General features: G+C 53.7%; 7 protein-coding genes across 7 annotated transcripts; 4 read left to right on the plus strand and 3 right to left on the minus strand.

Moving 5' to 3' along the window:
- Positions 1 to 530: 530 nt before the first annotated feature.
- On the plus strand, positions 531 to 1,289 carry PODANS_1_19140 (uncharacterized protein; the record flags this gene model as incomplete). The annotated part of the gene is made up of 1 exon (XM_001907342.1): positions 531 to 1,289. The coding sequence occupies one exon, from the start codon at positions 531 to 533 to the stop codon at positions 1,287 to 1,289; it is 759 nt and encodes a 252-aa protein (XP_001907377.1).
- A 612-nt stretch (positions 1,290 to 1,901) lies between these two features.
- PODANS_1_19150 (uncharacterized protein) lies at positions 1,902 to 2,542 on the minus strand (the record flags this gene model as incomplete). Its single annotated transcript, XM_001907343.1, has 5 exons — positions 1,902 to 2,080; positions 2,143 to 2,161; positions 2,228 to 2,345; positions 2,410 to 2,457; positions 2,529 to 2,542. 5 exons carry the CDS (start codon positions 2,540 to 2,542, stop codon positions 1,902 to 1,904), a joined length of 378 nt encoding a protein of 125 aa, XP_001907378.1.
- A 495-nt stretch (positions 2,543 to 3,037) lies between these two features.
- PODANS_1_19160 (uncharacterized protein) lies at positions 3,038 to 3,553 on the minus strand (the record flags this gene model as incomplete). Its single annotated transcript, XM_001907344.1, has 1 exon — positions 3,038 to 3,553. One exon carries the CDS (start codon positions 3,551 to 3,553, stop codon positions 3,038 to 3,040), a length of 516 nt encoding a protein of 171 aa, XP_001907379.1.
- A 1,756-nt stretch (positions 3,554 to 5,309) lies between these two features.
- Positions 5,310 to 8,264, plus strand: PODANS_1_19170 (uncharacterized protein; the record flags this gene model as incomplete). Its single annotated transcript, XM_001907345.1, has 3 exons — positions 5,310 to 5,511; positions 5,564 to 7,389; positions 7,446 to 8,264. 3 exons carry the CDS (start codon positions 5,310 to 5,312, stop codon positions 8,262 to 8,264), a joined length of 2,847 nt encoding a protein of 948 aa, XP_001907380.1.
- Positions 8,265 to 9,735: 1,471 nt separating this feature from the next.
- On the minus strand, positions 9,736 to 10,595 carry PODANS_1_19180 (uncharacterized protein; the record flags this gene model as incomplete). Its single annotated transcript, XM_001907346.1, has 2 exons — positions 9,736 to 10,460; positions 10,523 to 10,595. The coding sequence occupies 2 exons, from the start codon at positions 10,593 to 10,595 to the stop codon at positions 9,736 to 9,738; spliced, it is 798 nt and encodes a 265-aa protein (XP_001907381.1).
- A 480-nt stretch (positions 10,596 to 11,075) lies between these two features.
- On the plus strand, positions 11,076 to 13,369 carry PODANS_1_19190 (uncharacterized protein; the record flags this gene model as incomplete). Its single annotated transcript, XM_001907347.1, has 3 exons — positions 11,076 to 11,841; positions 11,899 to 12,937; positions 13,000 to 13,369. Coding segments are annotated over 3 exons (2,175 nt in total), but the record flags the coding sequence as incomplete, so codon positions are not given.
- Positions 13,370 to 15,407: 2,038 nt separating this feature from the next.
- PODANS_1_19200 (uncharacterized protein) lies at positions 15,408 to 16,073 on the plus strand (the record flags this gene model as incomplete). Its single annotated transcript, XM_001907348.1, has 1 exon — positions 15,408 to 16,073. One exon carries the CDS (start codon positions 15,408 to 15,410, stop codon positions 16,071 to 16,073), a length of 666 nt encoding a protein of 221 aa, XP_001907383.1.
- Positions 16,074 to 22,667: the final 6,594 nt, after the last annotated feature.

Consider the following 22,667-nt stretch of genomic DNA (forward strand, 5'->3'; position numbering starts at 1 on the left):
GGGATTTTACTTGTGTTATTCGTGAAATATATTGGCATCATCTAAGAGGGACAGCGGAAGGCAAAGATGATATCGGTTGATATTTTGTACATTTTCTCTTCTTCATACAGACTCATGACATATAATAGGTAGAGCCCATCCTTGGTGCGGCCTTCTACATGTTCAAGGCACGTAGTTCAACTTTGGGAAAACCAACGACGCTATCACCGATGGCATGTCTCCTGTTTTTGCTTGCATTTTGTGAAATCTTATTGACCTGGTGCTGCTCATGTGAGAAGTATGATCAAGAAACTCATACTTGTCTCATGCTCATCACGTGCCCCACCCGCTGAAAAGTCCTTGTCAAAATTCCCGCTTGGTGCTCACTCTTTTCACACACATCAACCACTTACCAAATCCGGCCCAAAAGCGAAGCTATCCACAACTAGCTTCTTCTCTTTCTTTCTCAGCCAAGCACGGAAACACCAGACCGCCCCCCACAGCAATAACCCCGTACCTATCAACACACATCTTACACACACACCATCAAAATGCTCCCCACCCCCTCCACCTCCCACGTCCCCTACACCCTTGTCTACGAACCAGCAGAAGACTCCTTCCTCCTCCTCGACACCCTCTCCTCCCCCACCTCCCTCACTTTCCACACCTCCCACTTTCCCCCCTCATCCCCCACCCCTCTAGTCCTCGAAATCGGTCCCGGCTCCGGCGTGGTCCTGGCCTTCCTCACCGCCCACGCCAACCACATCTTCTCCCGCCCCGACATCCTAACCCTCGGCATCGACATCAACTCCTTCGCCTGCGCCTCCACTGCCAAAACCGTCTCCCTCGCCTCCCAAGACCACCCCACAACATCAGGGGAATTTCTCTCCGCCGTCCAAGGCGATCTCACTTCTTGCTTGAGAGGGAGACAAGTCGACGTCCTGGTCTTCAACCCCCCTTATGTTCCCACTGAAGATTTACCAGCCCTGCCTGAGAGGCTGAGGGAAAAGAAGGAGGGCAAAGTGACGTTTGAGGAGGAGTCTAAACTCTTGGAGCTGTCTTATGCAGGTGGGAAAGACGGGATGGAGACGACGGATAGGGTTATCGACAGTTTGGGGGATGTCCTCAGCGAGCGGGGGGTCGCCTACTTGCTGTTGTGTGCGGGGAATAAGCCCGAGGCGGTGAAGCAAAGGATTAGGGAGATGGACAATGCTGGGGAGGGAAGACGGTGGAAGGCGGAGACAGTAGGAACGAGTGGACGGCAGGCGGGGTGGGAGAAGTTGCAGATTGTGAGGATATGGAGGGAGTGAGATGTTGAGGTTTGTGAAATCAGGAAATGGATGGGTTGCTCTTGAAAGCGTACTGCTGTGGATAAGAGTCGAAAAAAATACGGGAGGTTGAATTCTTAACATATCGTCATATGCCATGATCAATATATGGCATATATGTGTTTGATCGTATGGCAAATATATATGAGTCCGAGTATTGAGGTGTCATTGTTAACGGGTCCGTCCTACCCTCGGTGAGTAAGAACACTATGAATACAGGCCGTTTTGTCGCCTCCCCCATATATCAGAAAATCAAGAACGTACCCCTTGGCAGTCTTTTGCAGTATCAAATCATCCATCCAGTAACGCCAAATTCAGAATTCCCTGCCGCTTTTCAGGTCTCCGCTATGTTTTGTTGATGGTCAAAACGCAAAGAGTGCTGACGCACATATGTTGTGTGATCTCTCGTATCTCCTCGTCCTCCTCCGGTGGATTTGTGCGCGCCTAGTCGAGCTGCTTCTGCCTGTCGCCATCGAATCGCCCATACGTTGCCGATGAAAAGCGCAGGTAGGGACACCTTGGGCGCATCGTTTGGCAGCACCCCAACCAGCGGCCAGGTGCGTAGTCCAACCTGTTGTCCCCAAGTTTACCAGCTTAACCCCTTCCTCTGCCACGGCCACCGCGACCGCCTCTTCCTCCACGCATACCACGGCCACCGCGACCGCCTCCTCTGGCACCACCACGATCCACCTCCTTGCGGGCCTTGTTCTTGGGCTTGGAAGAGTCGTCGATCAAGAGCGAGTCGAGGGGAAGCGAATCGGGGAGGATGTAATCTTTCGAGCTTGATGTTAGTAATTTGTCCTTTGAATTTTGTATTGGACCGCCAACTACTCACAACGAATGGTGCTTCCGCGCTACAGAACCGGAACAGTCAGTGGCTTGTTCTTTGACGGCGTTTTGATTTCTAGAGCAATACGTACAACATTAAGAGTCTCCAGCTGAATCGTTTCTTGCCCGCGAGGCGTCATCTTGACATTTCGGAGCGCCGTGTTCATTTGTGGGGAGACGGAGGCGATAGTTCCAGAGATGATGGTGCCGCTATATACCTTCCCTATTAGCCTTCCGCTGACAGTATTCCTTGTAAGAGATTATTTTGTCGTACCCCTTCAGTTCAATCGTCACCGACTCGTTCTGGCATTTCATAAGAAATCTGGCGGCGAGAGTAATCGTTAGCTTTGGGCATTGCGCAAGGCTACTGCTGGCTGGAGGGCCTATGCGTACCTGACGAGCTTCATCTTGGCGGTCTCTAAGTAATATCGAAGTATTAAGATAGAGGGCTCGTGGAAAGCTTGAGGGCTGGTTTTCGCCGTTGTGTATCGTCTTGTTGGATCGCAATCGTTGGTCTTGCTGGAGATGGTGAACAGTGGAGCTCTCAAGGTTGATGGCAGCGCGACGCGAAATTTGGAGCACGGGGCCGTGCACGTGCCCCCATTCCGGGTTAGGGTTGTTTGCAGTGCTGTCAACTGCTTTACCAACACTGCTCTATTAAGGAGTACTATCTCCTGCCGTTCCACATCATATGCTTTTGAATTCTCCTCCAGTATGCATTGATGTATAGCCAAAATAGGCCCTGAAGCTACCATGGGTAATGTAGTAAGCGCAGATCTAGACTAAGATGAGAGACCACCCCCAGACCAAACTTCGACTATGTACAACTACTTCTCGCTATGCGCCTTGATTGGTGTTTCTCTAAGCTGGTTTAGCTTATGGTACATAGGTGGCTCGCACATTTATTTCTCCTTCTCGTTCTCATTCTCAGAGACCTTCTCCCATTCATCCTCAGTGCTGACGCCGCTTTTAAGTCCCTGGCTAGATCCTGGCTCCTCCGCTGGTACCCTCAGCTTCAACTCGCCCTGGTTTTCTGCTGGCTCGACAACGGTGCTGACCGCCGCTGCTTCCGGTGTTGGCTTCTTCCCTTTGCCTAAGCTCGCCGTTGACTTCGATGCCTCCACCTCGGTCTCGCTGTCGTCGAAGGATGTTGGGATCTGAGCCGCCTTGGCCTTTCGCGCCTTCTCTTCCTCCTGTATTTGATGAATGATCAACTCGCCCGCGAACCAATTGATAGACATCCACAGGCCGGCACAGATACCCGAGAGGATAATAAAGTGAATACTGTATGTGGCAAGCAACATGGCGGCCAACACCACCTGCAGGGCGGCAAAGGTGACATTCGTGGCTACAAGGAGCGTTGGCGTCGGTCCTGGGGTGAAGATGGACTCCCAAAGGTTCTGGAAAAACGAGGCCATGATTATGGGTTCGGATTTGTCGACTGGAGTTGGAAAGGTATGATGTTGAGGTCTTGATGTTTTGCGCAGGGACCGGCTAGCGTGGGTGGTCTACAGGCGGGGTTTCGATGTCGTCGCAAATACTGGCAGTTGTTACAGAAGACTGAGTACAGGATTGTCAGCAATCAAGCAGTGGGTAAAGTGACATTTAATAATGAGACGGCCTGCCGAAGCCCAGCCCCGAAAGAGTGTCCAAAACCTGGCAGTAGCAGCCTGGCAATCGTCGCATGCCACGGTGGCAGGAACGGCCAAAGAGGCCACATACATACAGTGATCTCGAAGAGAGGAACAGCTGATCTGTCACTTCGGGTCCCAAGACAGCGCGTCGAGTCGCGGGGTGATGCAGAATGTGGTTGTGGTTGGGCAGAGATGACGAACCGCGACGACGCCGTTCAAGGGACAGAAAACTGAAAGCCGTAGTCCACAGCCGTGCCAAGCGTCCACACTCACTGGAGCAACGGTTTTCCACAAGCACCGAGAAAGAGCGGGGACAAACAGGAACAACACAACCAAGAGGCAAAGAAAGGGCATCAAAGACCAGGAGGACTGAGCAATTAATACTGGGCGCAGATGTCCATAAACTGAAAACGCTTCGGGCGCCGTTGTCGAGCGCTGTGCTGCTCTACAGCGGCAATAAAATCAATGTGACGGCGGGATTGCGCATGCAAGGAGGGGTCCTCTGGCGTCAGCGATGGCTTCCATCTATGGACTTCCACCTTCCGCATCGGCATCAACCGGCGAGGGCTGCATCTGAAAATAGCCTTCTCCCGTCGAACAATTCCTCTCTGGCTTGGGTCACACTCTAAATCCAACATCGGGCACGCGAAAGCTGATCAGGCAGAACAAACCACTGACCTCAGCACGAGGGGCATGCGGACATGGTGGGGTTGAGTTCAAGTGACAAGCCGAGCCAAGACAAACCGGGCCAACGCCAGAGAACATGTGCCGACCAGGATGTGTAAGAGCGCCAAGACGTGTATTCGTGGTGTATGCTGTGCACAGTACAGCGTAGAGAGCCCCGAGGTGAAGAGGGCCCCAGAGACTGAAAGCATCCGCCGTAGGGTTCAGTGTTCAGATTTGATCTTCTTCAGGAATGTCACAAATTCCATTATCAGCTGGCCAGTCACCCACATTCCAAGCCATTCGAGTTCGAGAACGGCTCAAGTGGAAATCTGGGGTTGGAAGCGCTATTCCCAATTTGGCCTTGTTTGCCGTCTAGACCAGCTTGGCTTGGCCGCTGCTCCGCTCGTGCCCGTTGCCCTGTGCGCTCGGGAGCGGGCGGATCTCTCCACACAGGGATACCGTACACATTCACCCGCCCACGACAACACTGTATTGATACGTTCGCGTCGAGAACGGGCACTTTGACACGCCTCCTGCCATCGTTTGAATCATCAGTCCATCATCGTCGTCCCTCCTGAGTTGTTACTTTAAGTAATAGGCGCCATCAGCAGCATCAAAGCTTGTATTAGTGCACCGGGCCATTCAAGCTTCCCGAAACTCAATTACAAACGGCGCATAGAAAGCCAGGCCCCAGCCAGTCCCATCGACAACGCGAGCCACCGATACACTCGTCGGGAAATATTTGTGTTTCCGTTCAGTCAACTTCACAACTTCGGGCTGCTGGCGGGGCATCTCCAAACGAGAGGATACCAGTAGGGGTATCCTGCCGGGCGATGAGAGTTGCTCGCTTGGCCTGAAGGAGGCTTCGTCAGCCATGGACACCCCAATCGAAGCACCCAGCGGAACACCTCAAGGAAACTCTACTCAAGTTGTTACCGACTACATTAGAGAGAAGGACCAAGAGCGCAATGTTACCCCCAGACAGGATAGACCCCTCACCTTGCTCGAACTTCCAGTCGATATTTTGCAGCTGATCGTTAAGGAGGTATCTTTGTTCCTATCAAGCCTTCATGCGAGTGCCGTACTGACATGATGCCCTCCAGATCACTCATACAAACGATCTGACAGCACTTGCCTTGACGAACTCGGCTCTACACGGCCTTGCTACACCTCTGATATACTCACGGTTCGACATTGTTTGGCCAGATGGACACATCACGGCAACAGAATCCAAGAGCGTGGACGCCTTGACCTACGGACTCAAGACGCTGTGTCTTGGAAGCGCTTTTGCTCGCACCATGCGCAGAGCAATTCCACGAAATATGCGTCAACTTGCTAAGTTCAAGGGTAACGAGTATGCACAATACATCAAGAAGTTCTCGCTGGGCAACGGGCCGGCCGACTGGGTTGCTGAGTACATGATCAGTAAAGAGAGTGGAACAATGCTTGGGACCATGGTGGCACTCGCGATCGCCAAAATGAAAAACCTCGAGACGTTCATATGGGACATGCCCACCGGTGTGCTGTCCGACATCTTCATGGCGCTGGCATCCTTGGCTGAGCAGCCCGACAGAGACTGTAAGCTCAGCAGGGTCTGGGTCCGCTGGCATGACAACTCGGAGCAGTCCGGCAACTCTGCTTCTCAGAACGGAAATCCAGTGGCGGGTACAACTGCACTTGTTCCCCAAGGGAGCCATGTCACAGCTGTGGGAATAATGCTTCCAGAAAACGCCGCCCACCCTTCACCTCGGCCTCCAGTCTCTTACGCGAATTACCACTGCGAATACCCAACTTTTAGCGTCTTGCCTCCACTCACGAGCTTGACCGTGCTGGACATTGACGAAGTGGCCTACCTGGACGAGATGGCCATACTTATAGAGCGCTCCAAGGATACGCTTCAAGAACTCCGCGTGGGTATCTCAGCAAATGCGGTAAACAAGGACTTTGCTCAGGCTTGGGATGGGCCTGGCTTACGACAAGTAGACCACAAAGCCCAGTTTCCAGGAGGCAGCACAATTGGCGAGAGGCGTCTAGGGGGCGTTATCGGTGTCCTGGTTGGGAAGATCTACGACATCAGGCAACACCGCTCTTTAAGAGGCAAGATGAAGCTCGTAGCCGTTGCTGGTTCTGCCACAGAGAACAACGCTTCGCCAACCACACCAGTCTCGACAGCCTCCTCACAGTCACCATTAACTGGGAACTCCTCACCCAATAGCGCTTCCGGGCCATCGCAGACTCAGCAGTCCGAAGACGATACTGCTGCGGACAAAGGACAGCCGAATGCCTCTGACAAGAAGAAAGATGGGTTGAAAGGTGGCAGGGGTAGTAAGCCGACAGCTGTCCCTAACAAGGTTCTGGACGGCAAACTCAAACTACAGACCCTTGAGCTCGAGCGAGTGACACTATCACTGCATGTCTGCAGGCAGGCGTTAGATTGGACGGTGTTGACAAATCTGACGCTCCTCGACTGTGCCCAGCACGAGAACCTATGGAAGATGCTACGCAAGAATTTTCAGCCGACATCTCTCAACAACGGAATCAGCCTTTCTCCCAACGGGTCCGGGATGGCAGCATCAAACGCACCCTTGCAGTACCATCTCGCCCTCAAGTCTATTCATACAGACGCTACTACCTTGGCTCTGGTCAACTTCATCAGAGAGACCCTTGCGCCTAACACCCTTGAAGTCTTGTTCTTGCAAGATCGCAGACGAAGTTCCAGCCCCCCAATTCCGCTGGCTGAAATCTTCAAAGGTTGTCTGAGAAGACATCCACAAAGCCTGCGGAAACTCCTGCTGGATAGCTCTGCCAAACCCCCTGCCAACCCCAATGCTGCTAATAACGACAACACCAGATGGAGGAGTTGGGCTCTAAGTACGGAGGTTGTACAGTACCTCACCAGCGGACGCATGGTCAATCTGAGGGAATTGGCCGTGTCGTTGGAATACAAGGACTGGGTAAGCAAATTACTCTGTCTTTACCTTAAAAGGGACCAAGCTAACAGACTATATAGCACACCTTCCTACAACGGCTCTTCAACCTTCAGCAGCTGCGTTCTCTTAACATTGCTCACGTGGCAGACTACCCAGGCGGGAAACTCGAACCGCGAGAGCTCGCCCATCAGATTGCAGACATTATTACCCTGAGACTCGAAATTCGGCTTTGCTACGTTGGTATCGGTAGTAAATGCTTTGAAATGCTTGAATCCCGCGAGACAGGTTCATCAAGCGCAGCAGACTCCAGTGGTGGAACAACCACGCCGGATATTTCGGCTCCTCCAGCAACAGTGAATCCCTTCACTGGGCAGATGAACGGCATATTTTCCAATAATGGCTTCAACAACATCAACGCCGGTGCAACGTCAGCCAATGGGGTTGATTTGGGGGATGCGGAGGATACATCGGAAGACGAGAATGACCACCAGTCGGACAACTCGGATGAGCAGTCTGAGAATGACGAAGACGAAGGGGAGCTCGAGGAAGAAGATGAAGACGACGACAACACTCCTACCACGGCGACTAGCGATCCCGAGGAGACACAAAGTGAGGATGACGGGGATGAGGATGATGATCAGACCACAGGGACTGGGATAGGAGGCACCACGGCTGGGACGAACATCAATAACGCCAACAACAACAACAACAACAACAACAACAACAACAACAACAACAACAACAACAATAACAACAATAACAACAGTGCGGACTTGGTCGATGAGTATGACGACGGCTGGGTCGAGCCAGGGGCTGATTCGGTGAAGCTACGGCTGAGGGAGATCTTGTTCTATGATGACAAGGTTGCTATCTTCAAGGCTAGGCATGGAAAGTTGTAGGAGTCCAGCTGTAGCCAGGAGACTCTGCAGGCAAGTTGGAGGTGGGACACGTTCTTGTAATGGCGGCGGGTGATGCGGCGTGACGCGAGACCCTGCGAACCATAGCGTTGTCTTCTAGCTTTACTTTTATTATCTCTACCGGTTTGTGGTTTATGCCAGGAGACTTTTGGTATGGTGGTTGGCAAATGGGCGGGATTCGAACCCAAAAGGAAACAATTGAAGCGACATTGATTTGGCATGGATGCAGTGGGAAAGCGAGGATATCAAGCGGGTTTTCTTTTCTTTGCTTGTTGTAGTTTCTGTTGGTTGCTTTTACTTTTGCTACTTGCGGTGGACTTTTGTCTTGGAAGGTCGAGCATTGCTATGCATAGCATTTGCTTTGGTTGAAGAGAAGGCGAGTTATCGAGCGCATGGTTTTCTTTCATTGTTTCTTTACGTTGTTGGACCCTTTGCGTTCATTCCTTTGTGCTTCTTGCTGCTGTTGTCATGTCAGTTTCAACATTTAGGAGGGAGGGGGGGGGTGATAGGGCTTGTTGGAGGTAGTTTAAAACAGGGTAGTCGGGATCTCTGAAGACGTAAGAAGAAGAGGAAACGCAAGTTTTATTATGAGCACACGCACATCCAGAATTTTCGAGCACTTTTATTTCCATGATGGTCTTCCGATGCGATGAAACTGGGTGATGATATCTGCCGCTCTGGGTACCTATCGAATCAGATCAGGCCGTACTATGCGTCAAAGCTCATCGCAAAGAACAGGAACAAGAAGCTACCTATTGAGCAGCGGTCATCAAATGTTGACGAAATGCCATTGCAGATGCCACCACGATGCTATATCCATGCACGTGCGCTGTTTTGTGGCCGTAAGCGGTTTGCACAAGGTCCAACATTCCGGTGTCAGGCGTGTGTGATGCGGTTGGGATCGGTAAGTTGTGTGGAAGATAAATTTCCAGTGCACCATCTTCCGGTCGCTTCCGCCAGTCTTATATTCCTCCATGTTCTCATCCAGTTTGCTTGGGAGAAATGTTGCGCATCCTTGCCCTTTGTAGTTATCAATCTGATCGCATTCAGGATCAGGGTCCATCTGATGCAGGAACCTTAACAAAAGCTGGGACGACACCAATGCGCTGTGCAGTGGCATGTGTATCGGTCACTCCTATCCAACCAGAGTGAGCATGACATATTGAAAGCAGTTTGACAGGTACAACCATTCTGCGACCAAGACCTTGACAAGACCTCTGCAGCCATATCGTATCACTGCGGGGTTGTCAGACTGGAGATTGCAGGGTGCCCAGTGACACCTGGTTTGGCTATCAACCTCACCAAACACTCTCCCAGCATTGATGCCAAGCAAATGTCGGGCGTCAGTGTGGAATGCTGCGAAGAGGCTTCCCATGAGACACTGGCCGCACTCGGCGGACTCTGAGCGTTATGAGACATTTCTCAGATAAACCGGCGGGTTGGGGTTGTCAGGTTAGTTGTCTTCGTCTTCCACTTCCTCAAGCGTCACCCCATGAGGAACCTTGCTTGGGGCAGATTGCTGGGTGTCAGGCGCCCGAAGGTAGCCTTCCCGTTCCAATTGATCAGCTTCTTCAGGCTCGAGGAGGCCGCCTTGTCCCTTGCCCTTTTCAATCTTCATACGCACATGTGTGGGAACGAATGCGCTGACCGCCTCCTTCCGCAAGTCTCTCACCACCGGCTTGGCCTCGTACACTGTCTTGGACTCCACAACTGGTGCTGGCGTGGCAGAATTTTCTGACTGAGCCCTTTCTGCCACTGGCTCCTGGTTTGCGTTTCGTTTGGCCCGACGCTTGGCGTACCATTCGTCCATGATCTCTTTGGGGATAGGCGGCGGTGTGTCTCGCGGCATAGGTATTCTTCTCACGTCCTCGGGAACATCACTGTCGTCACTCGACTCGTCCTCGTCTCTTCTCCGCTTCCCAAGTACTCCGTCGTTTCTCTGGCCTGGCTTTGACGGACCCCCACGACCAAACTGGGGCGCTCGGTCTCCGAGAGCTTCACGAGCTTTCTTGACTGCCTTCAAGTCCTTCTCCAACGCCTCGAGTGATTGCTCTTCGAGAGCGGTAAGCTTCCCGCCGCCTTCTTTTATAGCCTTAAGATCGTTGATTTGCTGTTCTATTCTGGCCGGATTCCTCTGGGCGAGCTTCTCGTTTCTTCTTGCTTGCTGCTCTGCTTTGCCTGTGGACGCGCAGCATGTTAGTCATCGGCCTCAGCACAGTCATTGGGAAGAGAAAACCCACCTTTCTTGACAGCCTTGGCCTTGTCAGCCTTGTGCTGGGCCTGTACTGGGTTGTACTTCTTTTCTTTTGCCATGCTGCAAGTCCGCTGCTGAACTCAGGGGCCCGCGTGTTCTCGATATTGTCCAGGTTGCCCTGTTGACGTGCCGATGTAGTGATAGCTGAGTTTAGAATCTCGTTCCTTTTCAACAGCTGCTTCGGTGATCGATATGTGAGATTGCGAAGGGATGGTGCGCGAGAGTGGCTGGCTGAAGATTCTCCAATCCAACTTGCAGTGACGCGACCTAGCGGCTGGACTTAGCGGTGCCAAGACATGAAAGCACAGACCACACCCCGCCATCTGGCCAGCGGTTTGAGCACTCGCAGGAGCCGTTACCCCTCCAACAATTGTTGACGCAGTCCCTCTGGCGCAAGCTGCCCAATCAGTGCGGGAGAGAACGAGTTGGGTCGTCATCGTCATAATTTAAGCTTGTCTCCATCTACGCGCGACTGCTTGGTCTCCTGCGTGGAGGCACACACCAGAGACGCTTGACATCATCTTCCGGTCTTCTCCTGAGCTTTGTTTTGTACCGGCATCCCATCTCTTAACCCCTACTGCTGGAACAGACAACGGACAGGCCGCAGGGTAGTCGACAGACATCAGCATACCTTACTATCAGGTTATTTATCGACTTGCAGAGACAAGGTCAAGCCATCGCATCTCCACACATCGCTTCGGCGCACCCCTGACACCGCCATGGCGAGCTTCATGGCCAATCTATTCCCCGGTGGGAAACAGGACAATCGCCCCTCCACACCGATCAAAACCAACTTCACAACCCCAGTCAGCACTCCACAGGGCAGCCCCAGCAAGCGAACAGTACCTCCCGGCGCCCATGATCTTCCTACCGCCGCCTTTGATGGTCTCAAGCTCGCAGCACCGCCCGGCATGGGCATCCTCGACAGTCCCGTCAAGCTGGGTCGCCCACAAAGCGTTGCGGCCCCATTATCTCCTGGCAAGAGCAACGTGCAGCATTTCGAGGAGGGGCCATCGGCCGTTGAGCATAGTCTTGTCCACAAGAACGCCACGCAGGGTGGCAGTCCCCTGAGAAGCCACATGCAAGAAAACACACCACCCATCTCGCTGCGCGACCCTTTCCAAGAGCCGACATATCAGCCAAGTCATGCCGCCCTCTCTCGTCAAGAGCTCTACCAGCCACGAGAGCGAGAGAGACCGCAAGGGACTGTCAAGAAGTTCAACACGACACGGGGTCTCACCGCCGAGGAGCGGGAGATCTTGTCAAAGCCAAACGTTAAGCGCTTGGTCAATGTCACTCAGTTGTGTGAGTCTAGTTTCAGCACTCATGATGAGCATCCCTGCTGATACATACGACGGATAGACTTCCTCGATTACTACTTTGATCTCCTGACCTATGTCGGTCAAAGACAGAACCGCCTCAGTGCATTCAAGGCGGAATATCCCGAGCCGCCCGAGACCGACCCAGAGACGTACAAGCAAATGTGGTCAAAGTACGCCGGTCGAGAACGCGCCAATCTCCGCAAGAGGCGAGTCCGGTTGAGGCAAGGTGATTTCCAGATTCTCACCCAAGTTGGCCAGGGCGGTTACGGTCAAGTCTTCCTCGCGCAAAAGAAGGATACCAAGGAGGTGTGCGCGCTCAAGGTGATGAGCAAAAAGCTGCTGTTCAAGCTCGACGAGATTAGACATGTCTTGACGGAAAGAGACATTCTGACAACGGCCAAGAGCGAGTGGCTGGTCCGCCTGCTGTACTCGTTCCAGGATGACAAGAATATCTATCTTGCCATGGAATACGTACCAGGCGGTGACTTCCGGACGCTTCTCAACAACACTGGGGTGTTGTCCAACAGGCATGCACGGTTCTACATCGCGGAAATGTTCTGCTCGGTTGATGCCTTGCACCAGCTGGGCTACATTCATCGCGATCTCAAGCCGGAAAACTTCCTGGTCGACTCCACCGGCCATGTGAAGCTCACTGATTTTGGCCTGGCGGCCGGTTTCCTCGCACCCGCTAAGATCGAGTCGATGAGGATCCGGCTGGAGAAGGCGTCCGAGACGTCGGTTCCGTTCGGTAAGCCAATGGACCAGCGTACGGTGGCAGAGCGTCGGGAGGGATATCGGTCCATGAGGGACAAGGATGTGAACTACGCCAAGTCGATTGTCGGCTCGCCAGATTACATGGCTCCCGAGGTGCTCAGGGGAGAGGAGTATGACTTTACGGTTGATTACTGGAGTTTGGGGTGCATGTTGTTTGAGGCGTTGACGGGGTTCCCCCCGTTTGCCGGCAGCAACGCGGATGAGACGTGGAGGAATCTGAAGCACTGGCGGGACGTGCTGAAGAGGCCGGTGTGGGAAGATCCGAGCTACTTTTTGAGCAACCGGACATGGAACTTTATCACAACGTGAGTACCACCCACCATAAAGGCAACGTTGTCGGGGATCAGAAAACTGACACAGTTCGAAGTTGCATCAACTCCCGATCCAAGCGCTTCTCCAATATCAAGGATATCCAGAACCACCCCTACTTTGCCGAAGTGGACTGGGAAATACTCAGAGAGACCAAGGCGCCGTTCGTCCCCGAGCTCGACTCCGAGACGGACGCCGGCTACTTTGACGACTTTTCCAACGAGGCAGATATGGCCAAGTACAAGGAAGTGCACGACAAGCAGCAGGCACTTGAGGGCATGGCCGACAGGGATGATGAGATGAGCAAGAGCTTGTTTGTCGGGTTTACCTTCCGGCACCGCAAGCCGGCGAATGAGGATGGCAGCAGCCCAAGAAAGAAGATTCCGTTTGAGGAGGACGCGGCCCCTTCTTTTGGCACCATGCTGTAGGCTCAGCAGAGGAGGTCCAAGGGGGCGCATTTGCAGTCCTCGCCTGGGAAGCCGAGGGACTGGATGAAGGAGCTGAGGGTGGCACAGGAAGAGGTGGAGAGGAGAAGGAGGGAGTTTAAGTTGATGTGAGGGAGGTTCTGTTCAATCATATTTGTGCTTGTATTTGATTACCTTACTAGCCTTGAGTACTTGGTTTAGTGTTTGCATTGCTTTTCGAGGGCCGCGGCGTCGTTGATGCGTTTTCACAGGGAAGGGGATAGATGGCGGGAAGGCAAGGCAAGAAAGGCAAGCAGGATAATTGTGTTAGTTTACCGTAGTATGAACTTGTACTTTTGTAGAACAACAGGTTGTGGGTATGTCAGCAAAGCAAGGGGAATATCTCATGCCTTGGTGACAAGTGACAAGTAACAGTATCACACCACATTGTCGTCGTCAGCCTGGATGTAAACGGTTGGCCAATCCAACACCGGGATCTAATCTTGAGATGTGATCTCCACTCTGGGCCCAGTTTGATGGAATCGATAACTTATTCTAATCCCTGAGGGCGATCATGTTTGTCACGATGGCTTGGCATTTGTAACAGATTCAGGGCACCCTCGCAGCCCTAAAGATGGAGATTTTGGGTATGAAAAGGAAAAAAAAGATATCCACCAAAGACGTCATTGGATGGAAAGAGCCAGGGGGAAAAAGGTAAATAAAGAATTAAGTGACGACGCTTCAAGGTGGTGGGTGGAAGTTGAGATGGAACTAGCCGGCCGGTGTGTTTTGGGACTGACACTGGCCCCGACAACGCTCTTGGATTTGGCATCTGGCATGCGCAGCCGACACATGCGAGCTCTCTCTAGCATGTCGTCCATCACAGACAGACGTGCTGCTGCTCACATGTAGCTACACGGCAGGCAGTGGCAGGTAGCAAGACCGACGCCCAATCGCTTCTGACTTTTGGCTTTGCTCCCCGAAAACAGTACGAATGCATTCCCCACCCCAGCCCTGCCGCCTTACCTCTCGGTCCCGAGAGTGATTTTCAGGATTTCTTTCAAGGATCTGGAGCTGAATAGATGAGATGGTATTCGAGAAGGAAAGGCTCAACACGCTCGGTGTTTTTCGGCCCGGTCCCGCTGATGTATTGCGTGGCCGTCTTGGCGGTACGAGATCGGGGCATTCTTTTGGTAGAGCCGCAAGCAGGACAACATTCCCATAGGGTTGCTATTTTCAACCACAGGTATCTAGTTAATGTAGGTGCCGTACACGGCAAAGAAAAGGTATGGATTGCCAAATGGACGCGCGGCATATCAGTCCCAGTGGCGTCTCTAGTCTCGAACACGGCAGTTGGACGATGTTGTTGCTCAACAGGAACCCAACAGCCAGATGCCTGACGACAATCCGAGCTTTTTTTCTTTCATTCTTGCTCTGATCATCCCAACTCAACTTTGCTCGGTCGAGGAGCTAGCGACCTCGGGGCTAAAGCCAGACCTGCAGCGTCCGTCATAGCTCGGCGCCCATAGCCTTCCGTTGTCGTCTTAACGTTGGGCAGACCGAAAGATTGGACTGCTTGGACTTAGCACTAGTTGGTCCGCTTGAAGATCCCGCACCTCCACCTCTGCCGTCTGCCGTATCGCCCGGGTGAGATATGTTATTTGTTGTTTTCTCCTTGTATCAGCCTCACTGAGGTACTTGTCGATCGGTATGGTATAACGTAGGGGGTTATATAAAACCCCCCTCCCACCATCCCTTGTTTTCCTGTCTTGTGTTGTCTCATCCCAACCTCTTCACTTCTCTCCCCCACTTCCCACCTCCCACCTCACCTTGTTATCCTCCTCTCCTCCAACCTCATCGTCAACGCTACTGCTCTTTTATTGTCCCTTCCTTGACCATCAAAATGAGACCCTCAACCGTGACGGCCTTCCTTGCCCCGGCGGCCGCCAACGCCCAGTGGTACGGCGGTGCCCCCGAGTGCGCTGTAAGCCTCCCCTTCCAATTCTCCATCAACAATACCTCCAACTAACCTCCCCCCCCCCCCCAAAAAAAGCAATCCTGCATGTCCTCCCTCTGGGACGCAGACTCCACCTGGCCAGCACCAACCTCCTACTGCGCCGAGCCAACCCAGGCCGCCCCCTTGATCTCCTGCATCTCCTCCGCCTGCTCCGCCTCCCCCACGGCGGTAACCTCCTACTCCTCCCTCTCCGCCTCCCTCTGCGCCCAGTGGGCCTCCTGCTCCGCCGCCGGCTCCACCGGCGTCCTGACCGTCTCCGCTCCCGCCTTCACCGGCGCCTGGGGTTCCGGCCGCGGCTCCAACGCCTGGGGCGGGGACGGGGAGTGGACAAAGACCTGGGCTGGTGGTGTCTACACCGTTACCGGGTGCGAATGGAACGGCAATCCTTGGGCTGGCGGCCCGGGCGGCTGGGGACCGGGAGGCGAGGCGGGTGGTAGCCCTTGGGGTCCTTGGGGTAAGGGGTGGAAGTGGAGCACCGAGACTCAGACGGTGACGAGAGTGTTCACGGGGGTTGATAATGGAGTAACCAGCTTCAGCACCTCCATTGGGTTGGCGACGGTGGCGTTGGCGGTGAGCGGGGACAGCACCACTACGAGCTTTTTGGCGCAGGCGACGGGGAATGCCGCCGCGGAGGGGAGTAAGGTTGATAGCGGGGTCAGGATCATGGGTGCGGTTTTGGGTGGCGTGGTTGCTGTGGCTGGGTTGCTTTGAAAAGAAGATGACCTGTTTGCTGTGTTATCTTTCTTCTTGTGAAGATGCTCTAATTTCTTGGGTTAATATTGTTATGGGTGAGTGAACGAAGAGGGGTTGGAGGGTGGTTTCTGCTTGGAGAATTCGGCGGTTTCTTGTGTCGGTTGGTGATTGGGAAGACTGGACTAAGGAGGGGATCTCAAGCAGGTTATGGCAAGCAGATAATCAAGCCATTACTATTTGTAACGGATACCGATATACTGCCCTACGGGCTTGTTTTCTCAGAAATCGATACCGACAAGCCCGTCTTTGACTGGTCCCTTCGAGGTCTTCACCCATCGTCACACCAGAAGCTGTGTACTAGATCCGTTCGGTAGATCGTTCTGTGTTGTATAGGCCGTTCAGGGATCGCTTTGCTCCGTGGTGACCAGTATCAAGCCCTGGAAACTCATGATAAACATAAAGGCAACTTTGGGGTGTTGAGATAGTCATCAGCTCAGCCATTTTCAAGCTTTCCCAGGACCATGCCTCCAATGGTGTCCCTAGAGTCAACCGCCGAGTCGAATAAGCCTCCATCTTCTCCCAGATACCCTTCCCAGGCCCTCGCAGCTCGTCGAGGCGAAAGAGAAGCAAAAAGTCAACATAACGGGAGCGTAGAGCAGCCATTCAGCAGGGCAGGCCGAACTTATACCAGCCCAACGTGTTGGTCACCCCGTCCCAGCGTTGTAACCTTGTTACCACGTGGCATAGAAAGAAAAGATAGCGCCCCTTTTCCCGGGCCGTGAAGATGGAAGACGCGCCGTTGTATATGCAGTGTTCCATCCGAGACAGCAAGAAACGGGCGGCGTGTGTGACACGTGCCGCAACTCACCAAACTTGTTTGATGATCGTTTCCAAAGGCTCCGGGGCTGAGGAAAACTCGATGATGTGCGATAGCGCAATCCGCCTCGTCACCAAGGACCATCCCGACCGATAGCATCTGATAATGGCTGCCGGCTACCGTCTTGGCTTGGGAAGCCAACTTGGCAAAGCCGTCGAGCTTCTAGCTTGCCGAACAGTCTCGCTAGAGATTCAGTTCACCGAGTCCATGGAACCATCCTGATCAACATAATGTCTGGTCTGATTCGGGTCCAGCAGCCGGAAATGCAAGTCTCAGGACCCTGCCGGGCTCATACCTACGGCAGCACATATGGCACGGAGGGATGCCGGCATGATGTGCAGTGATTCTGTAGGTGTGGGCGAATAGCCGCGATAAGGTTAGCCATGTGAGCAGAAGCAACAGACTGGATGGTACCTGAACAGCAGGTGTGATTCGCAGTGCCTCGCCTCAGCTTGGAACGCCGGCTATCTCTGGGCCTACCAAAGGCGCCTAGATACCTGACAGTTAGGGCTGGTGCTCATGTTTGACGAGGATTGCGAATGGTCGCTCGCCAGATCTACAGACTCTCAGTGGACGGTCGGTGTGGTTTCCTATCACACACAGATAAGACGCGTGGAAGATCACCGGAAGGTCAGCAGAGCTTGCGGGCTATAAAGAAGACGAAACCCTCCCACTTCCAGGCCCGTAATCACCCAGGTATTCAGCCCGAGAAAACGGACGACCCTTGAGCTGCCAGCGAATCGGAGGCAGAGGACAATATGTCAATGACCATCATGATCGACGACGCTTCCTGTGATGAATGACAATTCCCACCCTTCCAGAGGCAGAGAACGAAGGCCAACATGACACCCACACCACTCCATCCAACAACCAGCTTCTGGATTCTGACGTTTTGAACTTCTACAGCCTCGCCCTTCGCATGAATCAACCCCCACGTCGATTCCGCGCTCGGGCGCAAGGTTGCGGGGTGAGACTCCATCCCCCGAAGCCCCCACGGGTTCACAGGGAGCTCATTGGCCAGGCCTACGTCGTTCTTAACCACCAGACCGCGTTCAATGGATTTAATCCCGCACGAAACACCAGTGTGTGAGTGATCGGAAGCGAAGGGGGTTGGGCGGCTGGACCATCCAACCGAAAGTCTCAATATTGGAAATGTTCCAATGCACCTAAAAGGCATTGGGCACATCGGTTGAGGAGCCCAGTTCCGCCCGGCAATACAGAGGACGAGGGGGGAAGATGGCTTGCCCGAGGGTTTCGGGTGGTCGGAAGCTCAGTTTCTCGGGAGTAACCTCAAACAGGAAAGGTCAGCAAGATTCTTGGCAACGACGGCGACAAGACAAGCTCCTCGGTGAGGGGCACGGTCTTTGGACGTTTGAGAGCACATATCCAACCACCGCCCAGCTTTCACATGTCATTGAAGGTGCTGGGTGGTACTGTAGGTGTGCAAAGTCATCAGCACCCATTACCGTCGTCATATCGCATCTGTGGTTTGTTTGACCGCAAAGTGGCTGTATGTAGCTCTTCAAGCTTGGCAAGGAAGCAGCGAGATCGGCCAACCACCACGACAGGTTGATTGGGTCGCATGTCTTCTCTTGATGTCTGCCCTCTTGGTACGAGGCCGGTTCCGGGGAGTGAGGGCTGGGTCACTTCTCTGGATGATGGAGGCGGCTGGAGACGACGACACCACCAATGTCATCACCACACCTCCCATACCAGGTCTGTGATTCGAGCTTCCGTAGGCATTGCCTTGTAGGGCCGTTTTCGTCGTTTCTTGGTGGTGGATTTCTGCGTATTCGGAAATATGGGTGGCTACAAAATGAGAGGTTTGTGCCGGTTGATGGCCTCGTCGGAACGCATTTCTGGGCGCTCTGGGCAGCCCCAACGGCTGCCCAGAGTGATGCTGTTAGCGTACGTGGGCGAAGGCGTCCGGTGCACGGAGGGGGTATTGGAGATCCACAGATCGGAAAATAAAGGAACAGAAAGAAGGCTAAACACCACGTTTGTTTTCTGTTGTGGCGGTCAGGGGAGGGGCTCTGCCCAGAGAGCTTGTCCCAAGCCCGGTTGCAGTCGGGTATCGTAGCGCCTCTCTTGCGTGTCGCCGTTGATCAGAGTCTCCAGCGGTCTCCATTGTCTCCAGCGCCCCAATGCTTCGAAGCACCTGCGTGACGTGCAGGACAGGTGGGCTTTGTGTGTGGAGATTCGGTCTGAATCTCCGCCGCCAGTGTGGACAGTTGTCAGGACACGTTGTTTTGGTTGGCGATGATGATGACATGAGGTTGATGGCGATAGGGACAACGATAGATCTGTTGCCGTCTGTGTCTGTGGTGTCGCCGAAAACGCAAATGGGAGACGGGCCGGCCAATGCTGGGTGGGATATCGCTTTCAGCAAGCAACCCTTGCCCACCGCTTCCGGGGGCTAGCCTCATGGCCCTCCATGCTCCAGAAGCTTGGACCGTATTGGGCATTGTGTCCGTCTGTCGTCATTGCAAGTGCGTTCTCGTCGATAGATTGGATCGGCAGATTGATGATGCGCTTTTCGAAGGTGGTGTTTGTAGGAGTATGGTGGTGTGAAATACTAGGTAGGTAGGTAGTTCATGCAGAAGGGTTACAAAAGTCGAGGTTTGGCTACCTCTGAGTTTGTAGTCTTCAAACAGGAACAAGACATACAACAGAGAGCATGTGAGCAATCGAGTCATCCTGATCAACACGGTTTTACCTGGCATGATAATGGTTTCCATTCTTACTCTGACATCCACTGACATCCAAGGTCTTACACGGAGCCGTTGACAGAAAAGGACGGCCCTGCCTCGGCTGTTGGCCCACCGTATGTTAAGGGTCCTGTGGACCGGTGGTCAAGGCCTACCTCAGAGTCCAGGGTAAGACGCACGGCACCAGTTTCAGCGTGTAACTCGTGGTGTTCTGTGAGGAAGAGGAATGATCTCTCTGCTTTGGAAGCAGTTTGTTTTGACCGCCTCGACAACATTGCTACCGCCAGGACCTACGAGTTTGAGCCGACCAGGGAGTCGACAGAAGGAAGCTGACGATGGCTTGTCGTCTGTTCCCGCCCGGTAGGTGTGGGGGTACCACCATGACGGGAATCCCCTCTAGACCCCTGTCAGGTACTCGGTACTTGCCCTCTGAATCCATTTCTGATCCTCGCTGTAACCCTGTTGGGAACCGTTCCCCATCACTTTCATTTCCTTCCTTTTGCCTTCTCAATATTACGATATTGTGTTTGCAATACAAACCTGCTGGGTATACCCTCCTTTCTCAGTCCACAAAGCCCATGCTCACCGCAACAGTGTAGACAGCATACCTAGAAGCCCTTCGCTGATGGAAGAGCAGCCAGACACTGCCACGATGGCCAGCGAGAAAGCATGCCGTTCTCCCACCTCCATCACCCCACGCAGGCAGGTTGAGACCCCTCACGCAGACGAGCAGTCTCACCACCAAAGCCACGCGTCTGGAAATGCCACACCCATTTCTACCCATCCTGTCCCGCGTTGCGGAGAGTGGAGTGGGTGGGTGGTGTCCAGGATAATCCGAACTGGGAATCATGACACCTGCACCTGACAGGACGCTGGAATGGGCTCTCCGCTTCAGAGGCTGCCCACTACAGCACGACGACACGCTCGGCGGCGAAGCTCAAAACTCATGCCACCCATCAATGGGGGACGACATGGACATCGCTCGTCTCACAGAGCCGAGCAGACCGATCGGCTTCACAAGATTTTCGGCAGCGTTCAAGCCGTACAGTGCACGAGCAGTGACATATTCTTGTCCAACTTGACCCTCTTACATGGCATCTGTCTCTTGTCACCATGGCTCTGTCTCGAAGCCCGCCGCCATGGGCTATTGCTGGGCCGTCCTGGTACACTACCCGGGGCATCCATGCGGTGTCGGCGTTGGCCAATAACCGGCATTTTTGTCCCAATAGGCCGTCTCCTATGCCCTGAGGAGAAGCTCTCCCCTTCCAGCCTTGGTGTGTTTGGCTCTCAATCACCCACGCTGTCATAGGCTCAGGTGAAGGTTTAGCAGACCGACTGCGTGCCAAGAAACCCCACACCAGCCCACTTGGATGCGTTCCGCCAAGAGGAGTGGGTTGCATTGCGGCCCATGAAGGTACCAGCGACTTCGGTCCGTTACTTGCAATCCCACCAGACTTTGTTCTGCGGCCACCAGTGCGGCTTCCGAGAAGACGCTCTCCGGCCCTGTTGACATGGACTGGTTTTATTCCATGTTTCCTTTATCCATCTGCGCAATCTGTTTCTCTTGAGCATGTCAGACCTGTCATAGACTGACCGAAAGGTGACCGTAGGGACTCGGCCTTTTCTTCCTCTTATGGCCCCATATTATCCGCCCGCAAAGGGGGTTCCCTGGCGAAGTGTGCGAGATCCCGCAGCTTCGAGACAAACAGAGAACGGAGACCCTGACCCCGTTGAGTGCAGGCCTGGCTTTGTCTCCTGTCGACCTGTTCAGGACCACTTCTATCCACCTGTCAACTCTGCACCTTGTAGTCCTCGGAGACTCAGCATTTTTGCGGGCTCTAGCAGTTTGAGAAGGAATAAGCTTTAAAGATGTCTTACCTTGCCACTCCGTTTTAACGGAAATGTGAACACGGAGGCACAATCCACAGTCCTGCAACGGCGAGACACCTCAGCAGGTAGGATTTGCCGTTGTATGCAGAACTTGGCTTCCTAGGGATTTGACTAGTGTGAGAATTAGCATGCTTGTCTGAGGAGCGAGAGGCCGGCGATCCATCTAGCGGTCCCACAGCGAGATGGCAGAACAAGATGACCCCCCGTCCCAACCAGGCTCCCGATTCTTGCACAGCGCGACGTGGGCGGGCGGCGCGCGGTGGATGGATGCCCAGCTGCTTGCAGTGGCCTGCTGCTCCCTATGAACAGGCAGTCCGCGCCGGCACCTATGGGCATGTCGACGGACCGGGGAGGGTGTGCTTGCACACGATCTCTCCACCTCCATGCTCCATTCCCACTCTCCTCTCCAGCTGCTCCTCCTCCTCCTCCTCCTCCTCCTCCTCCTCCTCCTCCTTCGTTTCCGTATAGTCCCGTCTCTGTGTGTGTTATTGCTGTGCTTGCAGTGGCCAGCATCCACCCATCCCCAACCCGGGACCTCGTCGAGACAATTCATATAATCTTTTTGTACTCAGGCGCGCCCTGTCACTCTGTCCCATCATTCTCTCCTCTCGCACCACTCCGGGCGGGGCCATTCATCAACACCACAACAACACCTGAAGGAAAAGCCGCCGAGGACCCTGCCGACTGCCAGGCCAAGTGCAGCAGCTCCCCCCTTCCTTGCTTCACCATCCTCCTTTTCCTCGTCGGTTTCTTCCTGAGCACAGGCCTATACATACGGAGCAAGTGTCACACGGAGCAAGTCATATTTTTTTTTATTTCTGCTTCTTTGTGTGCGTTCTTCGCAGACCTTTTTTCGAAGAGAAAAGCCACGAAGCTTTTGTTGCCGCAATCTCACATTTCGTCGACGCAGCGCAGTCCAGCGGGAGCAGCTGCTAAACTGGGCCGCTGCCCAGAATCCACCCCACAAAAGCCCCCCCTCCCCCCCCCCCCCCTCCCCCCAGGCACTTGCCCGCCTGCACGCACACAGAGAAGGCCTGTGCGGTTAGGTGGCTCTCACAAACGTGGGGAACCAGCCAAAAGCCAAAACGGCAGACTTGCGAACTTCTTTGCGCCAGGTTCCTATGGTATGCGATGATT

Source organism: Podospora anserina, chromosome 1 (genome assembly GCF_000226545.1).
Source record: "Podospora anserina S mat+ genomic DNA chromosome 1, supercontig 4".
In the NCBI taxonomy this organism is placed as follows: Eukaryota; Fungi; Ascomycota; class Sordariomycetes; order Sordariales; family Podosporaceae; genus Podospora; species Podospora anserina.